Raw genomic sequence first — 19,783 nt, 5'->3', positions numbered from 1 at the left:
CCTAATTTGATTCAGAAAGCCACAACTGGAAGTTTCGAAGCTATTACAACGTAATCTTATGACTATAGTTTGTTTTTTTGGTTGTACGATTTTTTGGGGTGCTCGTTGGTTTTCGATATTCTGTGGAATCTGGTTGCACACCGACTATTTTGCGAACCAGGATACCGATCGGAACAAAAGAAAAACCGAATGGAGTTTTTATGATCATTTTTTTTTTTGAGATTCTTTCATGAGCTATACTTACTAGGAAATGTTCGAGAGCAATGAATTTGAAAAACAAAAAAAAAAGTTACTGTGCCTGGCTCCCTTGGAACATGTGTGTGGCGATCATCTTCTGGTTCTATGAGCTCTCTATCATGCAAGCTAGCAGGTCGATGAAATAATGTCGAAAACTTACTTCCATAGAGAAGACTTGTATCTTGAAAGAGATAGGTTTCCGTACGCGAACCAAAGTGGGGTTACGTGAGGACATGGCAGATTCGAACCTGTTTCAGGACACACTGCCAGGCGTTTTGCAACTAAAAACTAATAGGCAAAACTAATAATAAAATTCATGTCTCTTTTATTCTAGCATAAAAATAGAGCGGCTTCAAATTGAGATTCCCTAAATATTAGGTGGTGCTCGACCACCCCTTCCGTTCCAGGTTTTTGCAGCCACTGGTGCGGCGTAGGGGTATAAAAGGAGCCCGATCCGCCGAATTTTATACTACACAATTCATTATGATTGATCTTACAGTTTTGCAGAAAATCGCCGATGCACTTCACTTTATCCCCTTCTCCTGGATCTTATTCGATTTCCTCAAGGATATACTTATTGCAATCCTCACCACCGGGCCTGCTCCCAAACACGTTGGCTTCATTATGGATGGCAATAGAAGATTTGCTAAGAAGAAGGCGTTGCCCTTGAAAGATGGCCACGCCGCAGGTGCTTTATCTCTTATATCTGTATGGTCCACCCTAAGTCCCAGCGACGCTAATACTAATCTTAGGTTTTGGAGACTTGCTACCGCGTAGGAGTCTCAGACATAACCGTGTACGCCTTTCTGATCGAGAACTTTAATCGCTCAAAGGAGGAGGTAGACACCCTCATGACGTTGCTCAGAGACAAGCTCAAGTACTTATCTCTTTACGACGACTCTTACGCACGCCAGAACCAGGTTAAGGTTCGGATCATTGGCAATCGCTCCATGATTCCAGAGGATATCTTGGAAGACTTGGAGCAGGTGGAGCAAATCACCAACGTGGAACTGCTGCTGCGTACTTTGAATGTGTGTTTCCCTTACACCTCGAGAGATGACATTGTTCATTCTATTCAAGGCGTTTGCGAGAATGGCACCTCAAAAGCCAACATCGACGTCGCGGAGCTCTACAGAAATATGTACATGGGACCGGAGTCTCCTCAACTTGACCTTCTTGTCAGGACATCGGGCCATACTCGTTTGAGTGACTTCATGCTTTGGCAATGTACCCATAATTGTAAGATCGAGTTTGTCTCGACCTTGTGGCCCGATTTCAAATTCATTGCCTTGTACAGCATCTTGTTGAAGTGGTCTTACTACCACAAGAAGGATATCATGAACCACAGAGTCAACAACACTCCTCCCGACAAGGTTGTTGATATCACTTCACTTCCAGCTCCACCCCCTTTTGCAACAGTGACTGGTAATTAGTCTCGCTTCATCAGTTCATATGCCTCAATGTTCGGTTCATCTTACTTGGGGGTTCAGTCTAGCTTGAATGTCTGGACCACCTTCTTCACCTCCTTCTTGTTCCGTTCCCTGATACGGGCTTCCTCAACCTTATTCAAGTAACCCATGTAAACAACGACCTCTGCTACTAGAATCAAGAGTCCTGCAAAAACGCAGAGCAACACACGGTAGCTGTCTCTCATATAAGCAGAGCTATTGGTCCAGTACCAAATAGCATACACCACGCTCACCACACTTATGAAGATGTTAAAGATGGTGGTGATGTGGCTTCTGACCTCCTTGCTTGCTTTGGCCGGGTTATAATCTTCATCGATCTTCTGCTCGTAGAGCTTGAATGGATCTGCTTGTGTCTTTTGGACGAGTCGCTGGTATTCATCTTCTTGGGCTTGAATTCGAAGCTTCTCCATAGCCTGAAGAAACTCCTTGGTCTTCGGCGTGTCCTCATTTTTGGTATTCTTGTTTGGGATCACCAACTTGGAACTTTTGAGAAGCTCAAGAAGCGATGAACAAGGTTTGGCAGTACGGTAGAAGTTCACCAAATCCTCATGTTCCACATTCTCGTGCAATTTGAATTTGTCCTTTTCCGAGTCTTTTAGTGTGGAGCTGTCGACGAGAGTTCTTAGCTCCTTGGTGACAAGGAACCGAGTCATAATGTGGAGTTATTACGGAATTGGTGCGCATTAGCTTATCAACTAGATCCAACGTGCTACACCTTTTTAGACTCAAAATGCCTATCGCGACATCTACAGTGGTTGGAGCGTTGGCATGTCAGAGAAATTCCTTTTTGAAGTCATTTGAAACTCAAGTCATCTCTTGCAAGCCATATGAGCCAATCTTGTCTTCGAGAGATAAGCAGAACAAGAACAAGGTGAAAGATGACAAGAAGGACGAGGGATTATTTTCCGTTGAGCTAGAGGACACTATATTGTTTCCAGAAGGTGGGGGTCAGCCATTTGACACAGGTAAACTCATCCTTCTGGATGATACCACAGTGGACGTCATAAAGGTGTTGAGGAAGGAACTCTCAGCCGTTCATGTCGTGCCCCAGGAGGTCAAGGAGGGAACAGTGGTCAAATTGAGCCTTGATTGGGAAAGACGACTTGACATAATGCAACAACATACGGGTCAGCACTTGGTATCGGCCATTTTTGACTCGTATGACTTGGAAACCCTCAGCTGGTCTATGGGTGAGTCTATCAATTACATCGAATTACCCAAGAGAGTTGACGATACCATTATTGCCGAAGCGTCCAGAAGAATAAACGAGAAGATCGTTGAAAACATACCCATCAGTGTTGCCACGCCAGACGAACATGGCCATGAGATCGATGTTTCTCACATCCCAGACGATTATGACAAGTCCAAAGGTGTCGTTAGAATTGTGTCAATTGGAGACATGGACACCAATCCTTGTTGTGGTACTCACTTGAAGTCCACCGGCCAGGTTCAAGCGGTAGCTTTGTTACATCAGACTAACATTAGAGGAGGTAACTCCCGCTTGCACTTTGCCTGTGGTTCACGTGTATCGAAACTTTTAGAGAAGAACCATCTGATTTTGAAAGATGTATCTGGCAGCCAGCTTTCATGCCAGATCGAGGAGGTGGGAACAAAAGTGGCTGAACTCAATGTCAACTATAGAAAAGTGCTTTCGAGAGAGGCTTCTCTCCTCAAAGAATTGGCTGGCCTCAAAGCTGCAGCTGTTTTTGAGGAGCTAAAAGAGAAGAGTGTGGCATTTATTTATAGAGCAGACAGCTCGCCAGAGTACTTGACTGCTTGTCAAAAGGAGCTCCTTACGCTCATTAATGGAAACAAGGACAGCGGAGTCAACTTAACCGACGCTAACACCGTCGTGTTCATCAACGGCGAGTATAAAGGTGGAAACGGCGGAATGGTGAAAATAATGGGCCCCCGTGCTGAAGAACTTCTGGCACATATCAAAGGCTTCATCCAAAATATCAAGGGAGGAGGCAAAGGAGCCAGTTTCCAAGGAAAGGTTACCAAGTATGAAAAAGGCGAGGTAGAGAAAGTTTTGGAATTCCTACAGCTGCAACAGTAACCGGTGAATATATACAAGATTAACGTTTGACCCAGGTAGGCGATTTTCTGGCCTTGAGCTTGCCAGGCTTCTTTCTCTCGACAATTCTGTTGTCTCTAGTCATCAAACCGGCCTTTCTCAAGCGAGGTTTGAGCAATGGGTTGAACACAACCAATGCTTTGGCAATTCCATACATACAAGCCTCAGCCTGACCACTGACACCACCTCCACTGCACGTTATGAAAACGTTGTATTCGGACTCTTGCGCCACAACCTGAAAGGGGTACACAAGCTTGCCTGTGTCGAGAGTTCTGGTAAAGTATTCGGTCGATTTCTTACCGTTGACCAAGATTAAACCCTCACCTCTGACCATGCTGATATTGGCCACGGCGTCCTTTCTTTTGCCGACAGTGTTGGCTCTGCCAAATTCGTCCAAGGTCTTGACAAACAGCTGAGCAACCTTCTTCTCGTCACTGGTTTTTTTCGTGAATTCATCCAAGGTCTGAATCACGTCATGGGGCATGAGCTCAGGTTCTATGCTTCTGAGTTTCTGCAACGCTTGTACAAACTCTTTGTAGTGGACTGGTCTGATTCTGCTGCCCGAATTTGCTCTGGACTTGTACTCAGCGGAAGAAATGAACAGGATCTCTTTGGCTTCTCTTTCATCGAGCACTCTTCTGGGAAGTCTGTGGTGCTTTTCCAAAAGACGGTTCAATCTGCTCATGACCAGGTCGTGATAAGGGTTACCACCAAAGAATGTCTTCAAAGCAGGCACCACCCTTAGTCTTTCCATCTCAGCGTTGCTGATCTGAGTGTATGGCAAGCTTCTGCTGATTGTGTGAGTGGCTGGTCTGACTTTCTGAGGAACCAACGGTCTCTCTTCAAGAGTCTCCTGAGACCTGACAACGGTCGAGCTGAAGAGCCTCTTGAGAGAACGGCATCCCTGGACGCAGCTGCTCGGCTTTAGCAACGACATGGCTGATTGGAGTGCTTCAGTCGTAGATTCTTAGAAGTTTTTTCGGTGCGTGCGCGATCCATAACGGTGGAAGTTTTCGGATCCAGACGATGATGGAAACCGAATAAGTCCATTTTTTTTTTTTTTTTTAATTGTTTAAAAGTTTGTTTCTTTCAGATTGAAGGAGGAAGGTGAATATACAAGTTCCACGTAAGAAGCTTCGATCGTGACTGATAAACTCGCTTGGACGCATGAATGAAAGCTCCAATGGCTGCGAATTTAATGGAGCCATATCCTTCCTTACATAAGGACTCAAGACACTAGAATGATTCGGAAAATAAGTAAAAGAAAACAAGAACAACTGCCACGTCCACTTAGACGTAGGAAATAAAAATGTTATCTGCGTAGTCTCCTCTACAGACCTAATGCAAGCGTAAAGCTATGTTCCTATTACATATTATAATACAGGCCGTGGAGGCTGGCTATGGTACAGGGCATCACAGGTCATGTAAAAGTGACTTGATGCTATTCTTGCGGGGCGCCTCTGACGAAATGTCGGGCTTGCTTGGTGGATCTGGGGGACGCACAGGTGATGAAGATGAGTTGAGTAATGATGCAAGATTTCCTGGCTTGGGAGGCGCCGGCGCCGGCGCAGGCGCTGGGGCAGATGTAGCAGGCTGCAATATCAGCGATGTCAGGGGCAGTGAAGATGAGTCCGAATTGAGAAGACTCATGATGGAAGGCTTCACACCGCCATGTTTTGCTGGTGGCAGGATAGGAGCTGGGAGAACAGGAGGAAGCGATACTGCCGGCGGCAAGGAAGACCGAGACACCTGGGGGACCTGCGACACATTTGACGCTTGTTCGTACATCACAGGAGGTGGACCGGAAAGGAGGGAGCCGACAGAGGCACGTTTTGGAGGTGATGCCTGGAATGGATGCTGAAACATACCAACGGGCACATCCGAAAACTTCGGTGGGTGCGCCACACTTTCATAAGTTCCGTTGTATTCTTCTGGTCTGCGTCCAGGGGTATACTCCTCTGGTCTCCTCTGAGGCTTCACCACAATGGTTGCATCGATATTAGAAATTTGGGACTGAGGATCGCCAGCACCTTGGGCAAACCGTCCATCGGCTTCCAATACAAGCGACTGCCAACCGTATTTTTCAGCGTTTCTCTGGTAGTAATTCCTGACCATCGTAGCAGTCTTGGTGCTGAGTTTCTTAGCAATGATTGACCATTTGGAGCCAAACTCAGCAAGCAAGCGAGGGAAGTCATTGACTTCAGTGATACTCCAATAACTGGTGATAGCCTTCCTCTTATCTTCCAAAACTGAACCATTCAGACGGTCCACTGAGGGGCTTGTCAACACATTGGCATGAGGAGCAGTCAGCTCAATAGGAGCCACGACTTGATCATGGGGATCCTTTGACTGCTCAACCGTCGCACTCGAAGGTGGAGCTTCCTCATCCTTACGTCTCCTTGACTTTTTCTTTGGTGGAAGCTCAACTCCAGAGTCTGGCGCCACTTGGCCATCGGCAACTCGCTTACGCTTGACCTCATCAACTGGTTCTATAGGAGGAACTCCAATCTCTGGTGTCATTGCAGCTTCGGTGTCTTTTCCACTATCTGTTGCTTCCATAGGGGCAGCATCTGTCGTCGCAGAAGATGAAACATCCTGATCTTTGAATTTTGACTTCCTTCTAGAGGGCTTCCTGGCTGAACGTTTCTTGAACTGTGAGACCAAATACTTGTAATTGACAGCTTTCTTCGTCATGTAATAATGCACAACACATTCTTCTGCAGATCTCAAACCACCAATGAGTCTCGAGATTTCACCAAAACGTTTTGGAGCACGGCAGAAAGCCTCGCAGAAAGCGTCATGCTCTTGTTCGGTGAAATTATCCATAAAGTCTGATTTGATTCTGCTAGCCCAATTCTCTTTATCATGAACAATGTTATTCGAGTCCATGAAGATGAAACTTTGTCGCTCAACTGGGTCAAGAATGAGGTCTGGGATTTTGGCAGATACACGCTGCGCCTTGCCCAATGGGTCTTCATTCTGCTCGTTCTCCAAACTTTTCAAAATCTCTTGGAATTCTGCTTCTGTTGTGACCAAGTCACCATGACGACGGCCTCTTCTACCTGATGAAGCCTGCGGCTCTGTTGGCGATTGCGCATCAGGAGCAGCGTCATTGGTTTTTGCCCTGATATCGATCAGCTCAAGTTCACGTCTCGAATCATCATCTGGAGGGTGAATAATTTTGATTTGCTCCTCCATTTTCTCACACCTCTTCTCATTTTCTTTGTCTAAGGTGTTGTACTTGATCCATAACAGAAGGCGCTTTTTCTTCACATTGTGCTCTCTGCGGTCATACAAGTCCCTGATTCTTTTGAATTTTGAGGCAAACTGCTGAAGATTTTGATAGAAGAAGGGGTAGTCCAGTAAGTTTGCGAGCGGTTTTGCGAGACTGAATCTGAGGAAAGACTCATCCTCATCACGCTCTTTGGCATCATTGAATTCATTCTTCAAAACTTCAAGCTTATGATCGAGTTCGGTGAGCGGCCTGTAGCATCCCTTAGGGTAATCCATGGTGTTGAGATCTTCTGGAGATACCTTTACCAGCTTAAGCTTCTCAATTGACCGAAGCGTGCTATAATCAACCGAAGGTTTTATATCCACCGTCTTGGGAGCCGAATATGGAACAGTATGGGGTAACTCTTCATCCTTGATAATGGGTTTCGCAGCCTCCGTTCCTCCTTCATTCGTGGCATTGAGGTGAGCACCACTGCTTGGTTCTTGGGAAGGAATGCTTTCAAGATGTTGGGCATGATGTTCATGCGAGGCCTCCATGGTCTTCAAATCATGCACCACGGATTCGGAAATTTTCTTAGCTTCGAGTTCGGCGTCACCTTTGTCAGTTTCATCGGTCGTTTTCGTTTCTGTCTCAATTTCTTTATCGCTTTCTTCTTCGCCTTCCTTCATGTTCACGTCTTCTCTGTCTTCATCATGGTATGATTCTTCTGGTTCTCGCAGCTCTTCACGGTAGTATCGATTATCACCATAGTAAGGTCCACCTTCGTCAGCGTCATTATAATCCTCAACGCTGCCATTATATTCGGACTTACCGTCTTCTGCATCGTTGCGGCGGTCATACCTATCTGTGTAACGGTCCTGATATCTGTTGGCGTTGCTAGGATACGAGCTCTTGGCAGGATAATAGGAATCTCCTCTCTTGTTCCCCAAGCTATTAGTGAGGCCCGAGCTTCTCTTCTCCTTGCTGCTATACGGCCTAGAGCCTGAGAGAGATCTTGGTTTATCTCTGGGATCTCTAGGATATGACTTCCATCGACTTCCGTACGAGTCCTCGTTATCGTAATCATATCTCTCTCTCTTATAATCTGGTCCCGAATTTGATAAACTTCCGCTACCTAATCCAGAACCTCGGTTAGCTGCAGGGGCATTGTTGGAGCTGAATCGAGAGGAATAGGCTCTGCTTGAAGGGCCTGATGAGGAAAGGGATGCTTTAGGTCTATCAGACCTCCACAGATCTCTTGCCGAATCTCTCGGTATATTGGAATTACTGGTCACATCTCTGGAGGTAGAATCTTTATAGTCCCAGGTTTCACGATGGTCGCGAGGGTCTCTTAGATCTCTGGCATCCCGCTCCCTGAAATCCCTACCTGAACTTGGGTATCCATAATATTCGCCTGAGGGTTCCCTTTTGCTGGCATTATAAGAGCCGTAAGCTCCACCACTGCTCCTTTCGTTATAATACTTTGAGTTGTAGCCATAGCTGGGCTTAGAACCGCTGTACCGAGGCTCTTTCCCGTATAGGCTCAGCCTAGAACTTCCGTACAGAGGCCCACTGTTTGAAAGACTCGAACCTCTATAACGGGGCCTGCCATAATCACTTGAAGGCGGTTTATCACTCCTGGATGGATACAGTCCTTGTGGAGCAGCACTGTCGGCACCAGGGGGAGAGTTGGTTGATTTGAAGTCTCTTCTAGTCGACCCACTGTAAAAGTTCTTTCTTCGTTTTCCGTAGTCATCATTGCTACTTCCATACCGCAGGTCTCTATCACGATCTCGGCCTATAGGAGGACCGCCTCTAGAGGGGCCCGAGGACATGTTCAAGCTGAAGTAGTTGGATGATTATTAGGCAACTTGCTGGATGTATGGTTCTTGAATAGATGCTCACTGGCAATGAGTCGTATTAGGATGTAGACCGGAATGGAGGTACTTCTGTAGGTTCTGGTTATAATGCAGAACAAAAAATAGTCTGAAGATTCGCCAGGGGCTAGATATAGTGAAGGGGGTTTGAAGAGGTTTTTTTAGTTGACTAGACTTTAGCATGAATTTACACCTGTACACCGTGATACTTGACCTACAACTGCTGGCTAATCACGTGAGCTCCAACGTCCTCTACTTTGGTTGGCAATTATTCATCTTTTTGACGATATTTTTGAAAATATGTATATTTTGTGAAATGAGAATTAAATTTGCTAGCACAAATGTTTGGTTAGTTTTGGCATTTTCGTACTCTGTAAAAGTGTCTCACAGGGAAGTGGGCGGCATATTTAGTTTCTGAGATCTCCCAAAAGCCTTCATACTGGATAAAAAATTGAAATTGAAGTTCAACACGAGATTTTTAAAAATTGTGACATCCTTTCGATGCCAGGTTCCCAGAAAGGTATTTATGACAAATTTGCAGCCGAAACAGGGCTTTGTGACATTTCAATACCTCAAACACCAAGTGTTATTTGCCTTCTACAGACATATTCTCTATATGCCCATGACTATTTTATATGCTGTATTAATGGAAGAGTCTTCTAAGGAGACCCACATCCTGAATGGCTTTACTGAAGTCTTCAAGCAGAACGTTGGGGCGGATGCTCTTGCTGCCGACATCAATTAAACCTGTGCATGATTTTGAGGCTGAAGCGAGGAGAATTACTGAACTTGATTCCAAAGCAGAAATGATTTCCAAAAACTCGCCTTTCTTCAATGTGCCTAACATATTTTCGGCCACCAGTGCCGTATGCTTCGTGTAGAAATCAAAGAGTCGATTGACTGTGAGTGTCAGAGAGGCATCTCTATCGATTTTGAAAAGGCAACAGACGACTGCCTTCTGAAGAAGGTTGAGAGCTTTGATCTTCGAAAGAGATGTGTCGCCAAATGTGGCCGAGCACACCTGCGCAACATGACCAATGAGTACCTTTGGAGCAGTTTCAAATGTTAACCCATCCAAGGACATCTTTTCTTTGGTTTGCCTCTCCACCATCTCAATACTCTTGTAACAAATATCAAATGCTTTTCTGAGATCTCCTGTCACTGCAGCACATTTTTTGCAGCAAAGCTGGATAGCTACTGGATGCATCATTGGCACTTGGACAGATCCAGCGTTCTCCTTGTCAATCAATGATTTAAGCTTTTCTGTGATGACATTCTTTACCTGGTCACCCGTGTAAGGTAAGAATTGCAATGCTTCGGGAGTGTAGCCGTTGGACCTGAGTCTTGGAAGAAACTTGTCTGTGAGGTCCAAGGCATTGGAGATACCAATGAGCACCAATTTCGTCGAGAACACCAGGCTCTTGAGCGTCGAAGCGCATTGGAAGAGTTGAAACAAGACTTGCTGGTCCTTCGTGATGAGGTAGTCCATCTCGTCAAGTACCACCACCAATGAATCCACATTTTGGTTGCTGGTCAAGTAGGCATAAAGATCATCGAACGACTTCTTCCTTCCGTGATTTTGACCCGTTACGTGGCAGTAGATCTCATGAAACACGCTGTCAGGCTTGCCAACAGTCATGCAATTGATTCTCATCACCTGAACCTTTCTCGAATAGAGGTCATAGACGTGCTTGGTCAGTTTCGTCAACTTATCTAGCAAAAGATTGACCTGAGCAGTTTTGCCCGTTCCTGGAGGACCAGATATGTACAAGCTGTTACACTTCTTCTCCAGTATGCTTTCTTTGAGAAACTCACTAAACTGATGAGCTTCTTTCTCTCTGCCAACAAGAAAATCTTGACTGTCGTTGCTGGCACCTCGCTGGAACACAGCCTTTGCTTTTGAGTAGACTGACTCCAGAAAGTTGAGCCTCTTTACTCCCTCCTTAGTCAAAGACAGTCCGAGGTCGACTACTCTGCTCTTATCTGGAGTGGTAGGAGGAGTGGCTAACTGGTTATTAGAAACCGGCTGAAGTGCTCTTCTTTTTGACGAAGTCTCGGCACACTGAGCAGATCTCTTCATGATGCAATTATTAATGAAAGAATGGAAACAAGATGAAAAACGAGTGAAGGTGGTAAGGAAAGTAGTAAGCTGGATCTCACCGCGTCTGGCCTATTCCGGAATACTAATGATGCGCGTACCGCAGACCGTGAATTAGCAGACACCTGGGAGTATTTTGAAGACTGAAGGATTCAGTGAAAAAAGACAAATTCAGAATTCAAGCACTGGACGGCACTGGCTCTTTAAATATCCCCAAAATGTCGTTTTCTCCCGCAATGGGTGGAATTGAGTCGCAGTAGAAAAGAAGTCTAAGGCACGCAGACGCGAAAAACGAGAGACATATCCCGCCGCACCAACGCATCTCGAGAGAGTGGATATAGACATTTGGTGATACTGTGAGGACCTCTTAAATTCTAGTTGAGATTGCAATAAAGACCAGACAACAAAGGCTTTTGACCTGTTTCCATAAATACACCATTGGTTGGAAGACTGGAGGGCGCTGAATACCTCTGGAAGGTTCATAACGAAAACCCCCCATATTGATCAAGGGCACACGCTTGGAACATCCATCATCATATTCTTCCAGTACCAGCTACAATGGAGGACCTAGAAGCACAACTCAAAGCCTCGGTTTACCTCAGTGTGGCGAAGATGGTGGAGGAACAGACAGGCGAATTGTCTGTATCGGCCAGCCCTTCCTTCATCGCATCGTTGGTTGAGATCGTGTACAATCAAATTGTTTCGTTAGGGACAGACTTGGAGTTGTTTGCGGACCACGCCGGTCGTAATGTGATCAATTCCTCCGACATGTACATGGTGACCCGGAAGAACGACACACTCACGAGCGCCTTGAAGGAGTACGAGAAGTCTAGGAACGATAAGAGCTAAAGGTGCAATTATGAATGGCCTATCGAGATTAGTGAAGTTGAAGATGCTGTCCCTTAGGTAAGTACGTTGCTGGGGATGTCGGAGAACCAAAGTGGACTACTGGCGTGATTGAGGAGCCTGAACCGTTAATGGATATTCCGTCATGAAAAACTTCCGTTTTCAGTCATCGCTACATATCTGCAATCATCCAAAAAACAAGCAACGGCAATCATTTGAAGAACTAGGAACGGCTCAAGCTCAAGACTGGGCCCCGCAGTACCTAGCACCAGTCGCAATCAGACCAACTATTCAAGTCATTCTCGGCCATTCACTGATAAATCCCGTGCACTGATATTTGGCCGTGGACAAAATCGACTGCCAATGATTACACCTTCTTTGAGGTCGCAATTGAGGCCCAGCCACCATAGTCTCTCTAGCTAAGACCTACGGAAGAACGCGCAGTACCACAGCAGCTCACATAGCGAATGATTTTATGAAAAGACAAAAAGAGAAAAAAGTAGATTCGAAATAAAAGTATAGTTCCTCTTGTATCACCTCAATTGAGTATAAAATGCATCTGGTGTCGATGCCGGCCTCACCCCCACAATGAGGCATGTAGTCTCGGACTCCTATCGCCTACATACAACCATAACTCTTCTTCATGGCTCGAGTCCGAAAAGGCCTCTCATACGTGCTAGGAGATACCGGCAACCATGAAAACCACATACTTCCCATCAATGCCATGCAGCTTCTGGCCCATACTGGCCATTTGTTCACGGGAGGCAGAGATGGAGTTGTGAAGGTGTGGAGTCTGGATAGACAGCCCGAAGCCGAAGAAAGCCCATTGCCAGAGGAGGATTGCCAGGATGTCAACGAACAGCTTTTGAAGTTGGAAACGGCGATTCTGCTGACGCTGTTGCAACACAAGAGTCTAAAGTGTCGATACGATTCGCTGGCAGTGCTGAACAGGAACACTCACTTTGATTGGATCAATGACATCAAGCTCGTGGACAAGGACAGGCTGTTGGTGACTGCGCTGGCGGATCTCTCGTTGAAGCTCATTCGCTTGGACACAAACGACGAAAATGACGTTCACAAGTTTCAAAACGTCCATACCGACTATGTGAAGAAACTTTCACTGATTTCCCTGCAGAATTTGGTGGTCAGCGGGGCTCTCGACGGTGCAATTGCAATCTGGGACCTCAAGACGTTAAAGCCCATTCTGCATTTCCAAAACCAGTCGGGCAAACCACACCTTCCGTCTTCAGTGTACGCATTGGCCAACAACCAGAGTAACTTGATTTCGGCGGGTGGACCAAGCAACACGATTAACGTTTACGATCGCAGAATTAGTCGTGAAGGTGGTGCAAACCTCATCAAACGCTTGGTGGGGCATCAGGACAATGTGCGCTGCCTATTGATGAATTCCGACTACATCCTCAGTGGAAGCTCAGACTCCACCGTCAAACTCTGGGATATGCGCAATTTCAAAGTCTACAAGAATTTTGAGATGCACGATGACCCGGTCTGGAGTCTTACGACCCCTTATGCACTGGCTCCGGGGCTACTGGACGGAAATGCCGATTTCTCAGTATTCTACTCTGGAGACAAGGCAGGCAATGTGGTGAAGACAGATCTCAACTACCTTTCGCTGTACGTACCAGAGGAAGAGATGGTAGAGCCAACTTTCAGCACTTCCGATTTGACAGTGGTGGATGAGAAGCTTGGTCTCTGTACCTTGGTAGCCAAGGCATGCTCGCCCATCGTTTCACTTTGTGTGGAGAAGGACACATCAATCTTTGCTTCAACGTACAATGCCCTCAATCGGTACTATGTTCCTGATACACGACAGATGGCTAAATACCAGTATTACAGGACCTGCGTGGACTATTGCGTTAACCTTGATGCCCAAGTCGACGATGATCATCAGGGCGTTCTTGAGGGAACAACGACTGACCAGTCAGACCTTAATTCCGAATTCTACGACATTGTCAGCCACTTATCAATGGACACAAACAATCTTGACATTCAATCATCTTTCTCCAACTACCCAATGTCTGTGACAAATGCAGAGGGCGAAGTTGATGAAAACGCCGAGTATAACTCCATGTTCTTGTGCATTAACGGTGGCCCTTCTACCGAATTTGTGAACGCATACAAGGAAGAGCTCAAAGGCTTGAAGACCCAGGAGACTCTGACAGTTGACAAAACTCCTGTGGAAATTCTCCTCAACCCAATTCCTGCGAGTCAAGTGATATCCATTGCTTTCAACTCAGAGGCTATAGAACGTTTTCCGTTGAGCCCAAAGTCCATCGTTGCGAAGAAAATGCTCAACAACAAGCGCTGGATGGTTGTTCTTTATCACAATGGAGACATTTGTATCTGGGATGTATTCATTTGCCAGGTGATAAAATCATACCCAAGCAAGACTGGAAGCGACAAGCGGCTTTCAGATGATGAGCTTAAAGAGCGTGCTCGGGTTATGGACCAAATTGCTCAAGAAAACCAAACGTTGGATACTTTCAGCAATTGGTGCGAGGTGGAGATTAGATCCGGAAAACTACTTGTTTCATTTGTGGAAACATCTTCTCCAAATGTCGAGATTTATTACGATGAGATGGTGAAACTGTACCCTTTCATGGCGCTAGATAAGAATGAACCGGCGAAGGAGCATATGGCCAGAGCAAGTGATGATGAGCGTTATCCTTTGGCCCTCATCTTTCTTAATTCAATTTTTCACCAATACGCTCTCTATGAACTCAAGAGTGATGAAAAGGCAAGAGAAGAGCTCAGAATCAGTGCCACTAAACTCAAAACCAGCGGGACTGGTTCTGAGGTAGACCTGAGCTCAGTTTCCAGCACTGTGGAAGAGACAAAGCGGAAGAGGTTGTTCTCTAGAAAATCATCAAAAGCGAATGTTTCCCTGCTCTCGGCCAAGCCAGCTTTCAGCCCAGCTCCTTCTGTCAGCAGTGCTATCAGTGATTTAGCTGACGATCCTCTTACATTGACGGAGACATCCAGCATTTCTGACCAGAACATCGCCGAGGACTCTATTTTGAAGTTGATTCTGCAAAACAGACAGAAGTACATTGACTTCTACGGTCAAAATGGGAGTAAGAGGGTGGCGCCCTCCGAAATGTTTCTCTATTCTAATGACATTGCCGTGAATGGGAAAGACGAGGGTTCCCTTTATTGTCCATTCATTCCTGTCATGAAGCTTCCAGGAAATTTGCTTATCATTGTCTTCGAGAATTCACAGGATTTGGGCAATTATAGAGATGTTTGCAGCTTCCACTTAGACGAGATCACAGAGTTGAATTACCCCGTGCAACTGAATAGCACGAAGTGCCACCTCGTTCAGCAACTCAGACAAACACTTCCCAAGTGGATCGGTAACCCAATCTTATTCAACAAGTTTCCTCAGAAGGAATGGCCGAAAGTGGCTTTCCAGCTCTTCGAGGCAGACTATTCGAAGTATCCAGCGGATAAGAAGATCGGCGGAAAGGCTCAGAAAAAAATCAAGAGACTTCCACCTCTTGAAAGCTCTTTGAAGCTTACATCCCAAAATATGCTTCGTGTGAACAAGGTCTTACTTTACGTTACCGAGAAGTTCGAATCCAGAACATCAGAAATGAAAGAGAAGAAGCGCCCCGCCGAATGGCTTGAGCTTGAGTGTAGGGGCCAAATTCTCGAACCTACAATGACCCTCCAAACCATCAAAACCAAAATTTGGAAGTCCAGCAGCGACATTGAGCTTTTCTTCCGGAGAAAGTTCGATTCGTGAGCCAGCCTTCTATATGGCGGGCGTGCTGCGCACAAGAAATTTTTGAGATGAGAAAGTACGAAGAAGCGCACTGACAGAGCACATCCGGGTCAAAACATAGATTAGCCATGGATGACGTCGAAAGATCAATCTCCCGTTTGTGGAGAAGTTTCAGGACGGTGAAGGAGATGGTTAGAGACAAGGGCTACTTCATTACGGACGAGGAGATCAACATGACCTTAGATGAGTTCAAAAGCAAAATCTGTCCTATGGGCGACCCCCAGAGGAAGTTGATGTGTTTCCAGGCCCAACTTACGCCCGAGGCTTTGGAGAGATTCCCCGAGATGGGTTCTTTGTGGGTTGAGTTCTGTGACGAGGCTTCCGTTGGTATCAAGACCATGAGAAACTTCTGTATTCACATCAGCGAAAAGAACTTCAGCACAGGTATCTTTATCTACCAGAATTCGATAACGCCCAGTGCAAACAAGTTGATCCCCACTGTTGCACCAGCCACGATTGAGGTTTTCCAGGAGAGCGATCTCATCGTCAACATCACCCACCATGAGTTGGTGCCCAAGCACATCCGTTTGTCCAAGCTCGAGAAGAAGGAGTTGTTGGACAGATATCGTTTGAAGGAGTCCCAGTTGCCACGTATACAGAGAGAAGATCCTGTGGCCCGTTACTTGGGATTGAAAAGAGGAGACGTTGTCAAGATCATCAGACGGTCCGAGACCTCGGGTCGGTACGCATCGTACAGAATCTGCTTGTGATGTATTATAGCATAAAAGTCGATAATAAAGATTTGGAGGAAATCATGTGTAGTTTATTTACTCGTAAGTCTCGATGCCATGACTGCGTCTTCTTGACCTCTCCACCAGACAACGTCCTTCAACGTCTGGACGGCTTTTGGACTCACTGACACTCCCTCTTTGCCCAAGAAGACTGAGCCGATAGTAACCACTACCGAATCAGGCAAGTTCGTAGTAAGAAGCGATTCGATGACGAACGCACCACCTTCGACCATGACGCTTTGGATCCCAAGCGAACAAAGTTTTTGAAAGATTTGGAGCCAGTTTTCCCTAGGATCTTTCGGAAAGTCCAAACGAATGAACTGACCTCCGTCACCATTGAGTAAGTCCTCTTCCTCAGTGGGTATCTTAGTATCCATCCTTATCAACACAAAAGGTGCAATGCCCTGTTTTTCTAGCAAAACCTTCCTAGCAGTAGATGACGAATATGTCCAACGTGCTGATGGGTCCACTATAACGGGCCGTATCATATTAACTCCCGTTTCTGGGTATCGACAATTGAGCTTTGGATCGTCGGTCACGGCCGTGTTTGCACCCACAAGAATAGCGTCATGGCGAGATCGTTGGTAATGAGTCATGACCTTGGTTTCTGGGCCAGAAATCCTAGTTCGTGTTCCACTGCCTGCAGCTATTCGACCATCAAGACTCTGAGCCCAGGTAAGGGTAATAAATGGGAGGTTCACGTCTGAAGTAGCATCAACGCTGTTGGTGTCTTTGGCTGACGTTGATTTCTGGGTTATAGGGGGAAGGAAAGGCTCAAGGGTTCGGCCTAGATCCGTATCAAGTTCCATGTAGTTGAGATCTTAGATATGCGAGTAGGATGTAGGACGGCGAGTTTGTGGATATTTGATGTGAGAACAGGCTAGGTCGTTGAAATGACAATTGGCAAGAAAGATTAAAAAGAATGGTATTGAGATTAGAGAATTGGATTTGAAGGAGGGTGGTGTATGCTTTTGCTGTCTTAGTCTGGCTGGTTGTAGTCCAAGTGGTGACATATAAGTGGTCCAGCTTCCTCACTGTGAACATTGCAACACGAATCCACTGATTCTTAAATACAGCCTGAAACGTTGTTTTACAGAGCGTTTTTCACTATCAAAAAGCGACATCCACTGTTCAGCTACCACGAGGCTATCCAGTTATCATCCTTTGGTCTTCTCAAGTTAATTGTTAGAATAAGGCCAGTATTGGGCGCCTACTAACGACTTACCCTAAATTTCTTCAAGGCGAAACAATATTCTGCTACACTTTTCCCTACTGAACTCTACCGTGATACTCAATTCCCGCTACGGCCTGTTGTGGCCCGAGTTCCTCCACAGTACCCTCTAACTCCAATGTAACCATGAACCGCATTGCCCAATTGGGCTGAGTCATCTGAGTCACCTTCTGATTCCGAGCCCCAGCATGTCTCAGAGCCACGGCGACCCAAAAAAAGAGGTACATATTTGTTGACTTCATTGTTCAAACAGACGTCGGGACACCAGCCTCTGCACCACTCTGAAAATTCACCATGACGAATAGCCTGTCGGTGACTCGCAGGGTGAACAATGGCCTGAGGTGCAGCCTCATCGCATGAGAAGAACAAAGGGTCATAAGATGAAAGGCTGGTTACATATAGAGCAACTAACTGGAAAAGACATCAAAAGGTTCAATCTGACTGTGCTGGTAGAACAGTGAGGCTCAGGACCCTGGCGCAGAAGACCAAGACGCAATGCAGACACAAAGCAAACAAAAAGGCATTTTACGGGAGCAAAAAGTGGGGTAAGAATATCAACGCAATTTTTAAAAACTCCACCAAAGCAAATGGGTCTGATCTTTGAAAAATGCCTATCTCGGCACGGTCGGCAAAATGGCCCGAGTAGCACAAAACCAATGGCGTCTGCTGGCTCCGCAGAACACAATGGGTGCAAAACGGCCATCGCCAAGGTACCACTGAAAAATGTGAATCACACAAAAAGAACCCCTATCAAGCATCAGCAACCTCATTTCTGCTTTTTTTGTTCAACTAGTATCGTGGCTTGGACCCTCTCCTCAGTCAAAAAAACACGAAATTTCACCTCCACGCTGCCTCCAAAATCATGGTCTTGTAATGCCCCACCGCACCGCGACGTGCACCATGTTTACCTCGGTCCAACACGCGAGGTGGTTGCTTACCTTACCCCTATTTACTTTAAACTTTCCTAATCAAAGAAGCTTCGTTCACTTACATTACTTCTCTCGTCTCCCCGTTTTGGCGTTTCCCCTTTATTTTTTCTATCCCGCCAGTGCTCCCCTCCTGCGTTTCTTGTTGTTGCCTTGCGCTTCTCTGCCTTCGCTGCCTGCATCCTCCACACATAGCACTCTTCACCTTGACTTTTTTTGACCTACCAACAACAACCGTTTTTTCCATGTTGTCGCCCGAAACGCCGTTTCTCGTGCCCTTGTGGCCGCTCTTTGATAAAGCTGTGACTGCTGCCCTGGGCGGCCGCTTCGTTCCTTCGGAGTTCGCCTTTGTCATTGGTCAAACACCTTTGAGCACCTTCCCTCCAGTGGCTGCTGCCATCGCCACGTACTACACTGTTATTTTCGGCGGAAACTTCATTTTCAAGAAGTTCGGCATCAAGCCGCTTGTCTTGAACGGCTTGTTCCAGCTCCACAACTTGTTCCTCACGCTGTTGTCCTTGACATTGTTGGTGTTGATGGCTGAGCAGCTCATCCCCATCATCTACAACCACGGCTTGTTCTACGCCATCTGCAGCCCTAACGCGTGGACTCAGGAGCTCGTTCTCTTGTACTACTTGAACTACTTGACCAAGTTCACTGAGTTCATCGATACCGTGTTCTTGGTGGTCAAGCAGAAGAGATTGACATTCTTGCACACCTACCACCATGGTGCTACCGCCTTGTTGTGCTACACCCAGTTGATCGGCGAGACCCCTATTTCCTGGGTGCCCATCACCTTGAACTTGGGCGTCCACGTGGTGATGTACTGGTACTATTTCTTGGCCGCCAGAGGCATCCGTGTCTGGTGGAAGGAGTGGGTCACCCGTTTCCAGATCATCCAGTTCGTCTTGGACTTGGGTTTCGTCTACTTCGCCACCTTCCAGAAGCTTGCTTTCGCCTACTTCCCTCTGTTGCAGGGCCTTTTGTTCAGATGCGCTGACTGTGCTGGCTCCATGGGCGCTGCCTACTGCGGCTGTGCCATCTTGTCCTCCTACCTCGTCTTGTTCATTGCGTTCTACATTGACGTCTACAAGAAGAAGGGTTCCAGAAGATCCAAGAGAGTCAAGTCTGTCTCTGGTGGTGTTGCTGCTCAGGTCAACGAGTACGTTACCACTTCCGACAGAGACTCTCCTGCCCCAGAGACTCTCCGCAAGAGAAAATAAAGTCAATATAGACCATGCGGTCTTGCCGCTTAATAGTTCTTAATTAGAT

The 19,783-nt window shown here is 46.3% G+C and overlaps 10 protein-coding genes across 10 annotated transcripts; 5 read left to right on the top strand and 5 right to left on the bottom strand.

Annotated features, from left to right (window-relative positions):
• Positions 1-720: 720 nt before the first annotated feature.
• On the top strand, positions 721-1,670 carry SRT1 (ditrans,polycis-polyprenyl diphosphate synthase; the record flags this gene model as incomplete). The annotated part of the gene is made up of 2 exons (XM_024858706.1): positions 721-945; positions 990-1,670. The coding sequence occupies 2 exons, from the start codon at positions 721-723 to the stop codon at positions 1,668-1,670; spliced, it is 906 nt and encodes a 301-aa protein (XP_024713193.1).
• Positions 1,671-1,723: 53 nt separating this feature from the next.
• Positions 1,724-2,359, bottom strand: VPH2 (Vph2p; the record flags this gene model as incomplete). Its single annotated transcript, XM_024858705.1, has 1 exon — positions 1,724-2,359. The coding sequence occupies one exon, from the start codon at positions 2,357-2,359 to the stop codon at positions 1,724-1,726; it is 636 nt and encodes a 211-aa protein (XP_024713192.1).
• Positions 2,360-2,436: 77 nt separating this feature from the next.
• Positions 2,437-3,730, top strand: C7M61_003363 (putative alanine--tRNA ligase; the record flags this gene model as incomplete). Its single annotated transcript, XM_024858704.1, has 2 exons — positions 2,437-3,575; positions 3,670-3,730. The coding sequence occupies 2 exons, from the start codon at positions 2,437-2,439 to the stop codon at positions 3,728-3,730; spliced, it is 1,200 nt and encodes a 399-aa protein (XP_024713191.1).
• A 54-nt stretch (positions 3,731-3,784) lies between these two features.
• On the bottom strand, positions 3,785-4,720 carry MRPS9 (mitochondrial 37S ribosomal protein uS9m; the record flags this gene model as incomplete). The annotated part of the gene is made up of 1 exon (XM_024858703.1): positions 3,785-4,720. The coding sequence occupies one exon, from the start codon at positions 4,718-4,720 to the stop codon at positions 3,785-3,787; it is 936 nt and encodes a 311-aa protein (XP_024713190.1).
• Positions 4,721-5,196: 476 nt separating this feature from the next.
• Positions 5,197-8,832, bottom strand: SNT1 (Snt1p; the record flags this gene model as incomplete). The annotated part of the gene is made up of 1 exon (XM_024858702.1): positions 5,197-8,832. One exon carries the CDS (start codon positions 8,830-8,832, stop codon positions 5,197-5,199), a length of 3,636 nt encoding a protein of 1,211 aa, XP_024713189.1.
• Positions 8,833-9,517: 685 nt separating this feature from the next.
• CDC6 (AAA family ATPase) lies at positions 9,518-10,954 on the bottom strand (the record flags this gene model as incomplete). Its single annotated transcript, XM_024858701.1, has 1 exon — positions 9,518-10,954. One exon carries the CDS (start codon positions 10,952-10,954, stop codon positions 9,518-9,520), a length of 1,437 nt encoding a protein of 478 aa, XP_024713188.1.
• Positions 10,955-12,461: 1,507 nt separating this feature from the next.
• C7M61_003359 (uncharacterized protein) lies at positions 12,462-15,584 on the top strand (the record flags this gene model as incomplete). The annotated part of the gene is made up of 1 exon (XM_024858700.1): positions 12,462-15,584. One exon carries the CDS (start codon positions 12,462-12,464, stop codon positions 15,582-15,584), a length of 3,123 nt encoding a protein of 1,040 aa, XP_024713187.1.
• Positions 15,585-15,691: 107 nt separating this feature from the next.
• C7M61_003358 (DNA-directed RNA polymerase core subunit) lies at positions 15,692-16,333 on the top strand (the record flags this gene model as incomplete). Its single annotated transcript, XM_024858699.1, has 1 exon — positions 15,692-16,333. The coding sequence occupies one exon, from the start codon at positions 15,692-15,694 to the stop codon at positions 16,331-16,333; it is 642 nt and encodes a 213-aa protein (XP_024713186.1).
• Positions 16,334-16,386: 53 nt separating this feature from the next.
• Positions 16,387-17,163, bottom strand: C7M61_003357 (2,5-diamino-6-(ribosylamino)-4(3H)-pyrimidinone 5'-phosphate reductase; the record flags this gene model as incomplete). Its single annotated transcript, XM_024858698.1, has 1 exon — positions 16,387-17,163. One exon carries the CDS (start codon positions 17,161-17,163, stop codon positions 16,387-16,389), a length of 777 nt encoding a protein of 258 aa, XP_024713185.1.
• A 1,593-nt stretch (positions 17,164-18,756) lies between these two features.
• FEN1 (fatty acid elongase) lies at positions 18,757-19,734 on the top strand (the record flags this gene model as incomplete). Its single annotated transcript, XM_024858697.1, has 1 exon — positions 18,757-19,734. The coding sequence occupies one exon, from the start codon at positions 18,757-18,759 to the stop codon at positions 19,732-19,734; it is 978 nt and encodes a 325-aa protein (XP_024713184.1).
• Between the last annotated feature and the right edge of the window lie 49 nt (positions 19,735-19,783).

Source organism: Candidozyma pseudohaemuli, assembly GCF_003013735.1.
Source record: "Candidozyma pseudohaemuli strain B12108 chromosome Unknown scaffold00008, whole genome shotgun sequence".
Lineage (NCBI taxonomy): Eukaryota > Fungi > Ascomycota > Pichiomycetes > Serinales > Metschnikowiaceae > Candidozyma > Candidozyma pseudohaemuli.
Note: the sequence above shows the minus strand (reverse complement) of the source record. Positions and strands in the feature narration are given on the sequence as shown.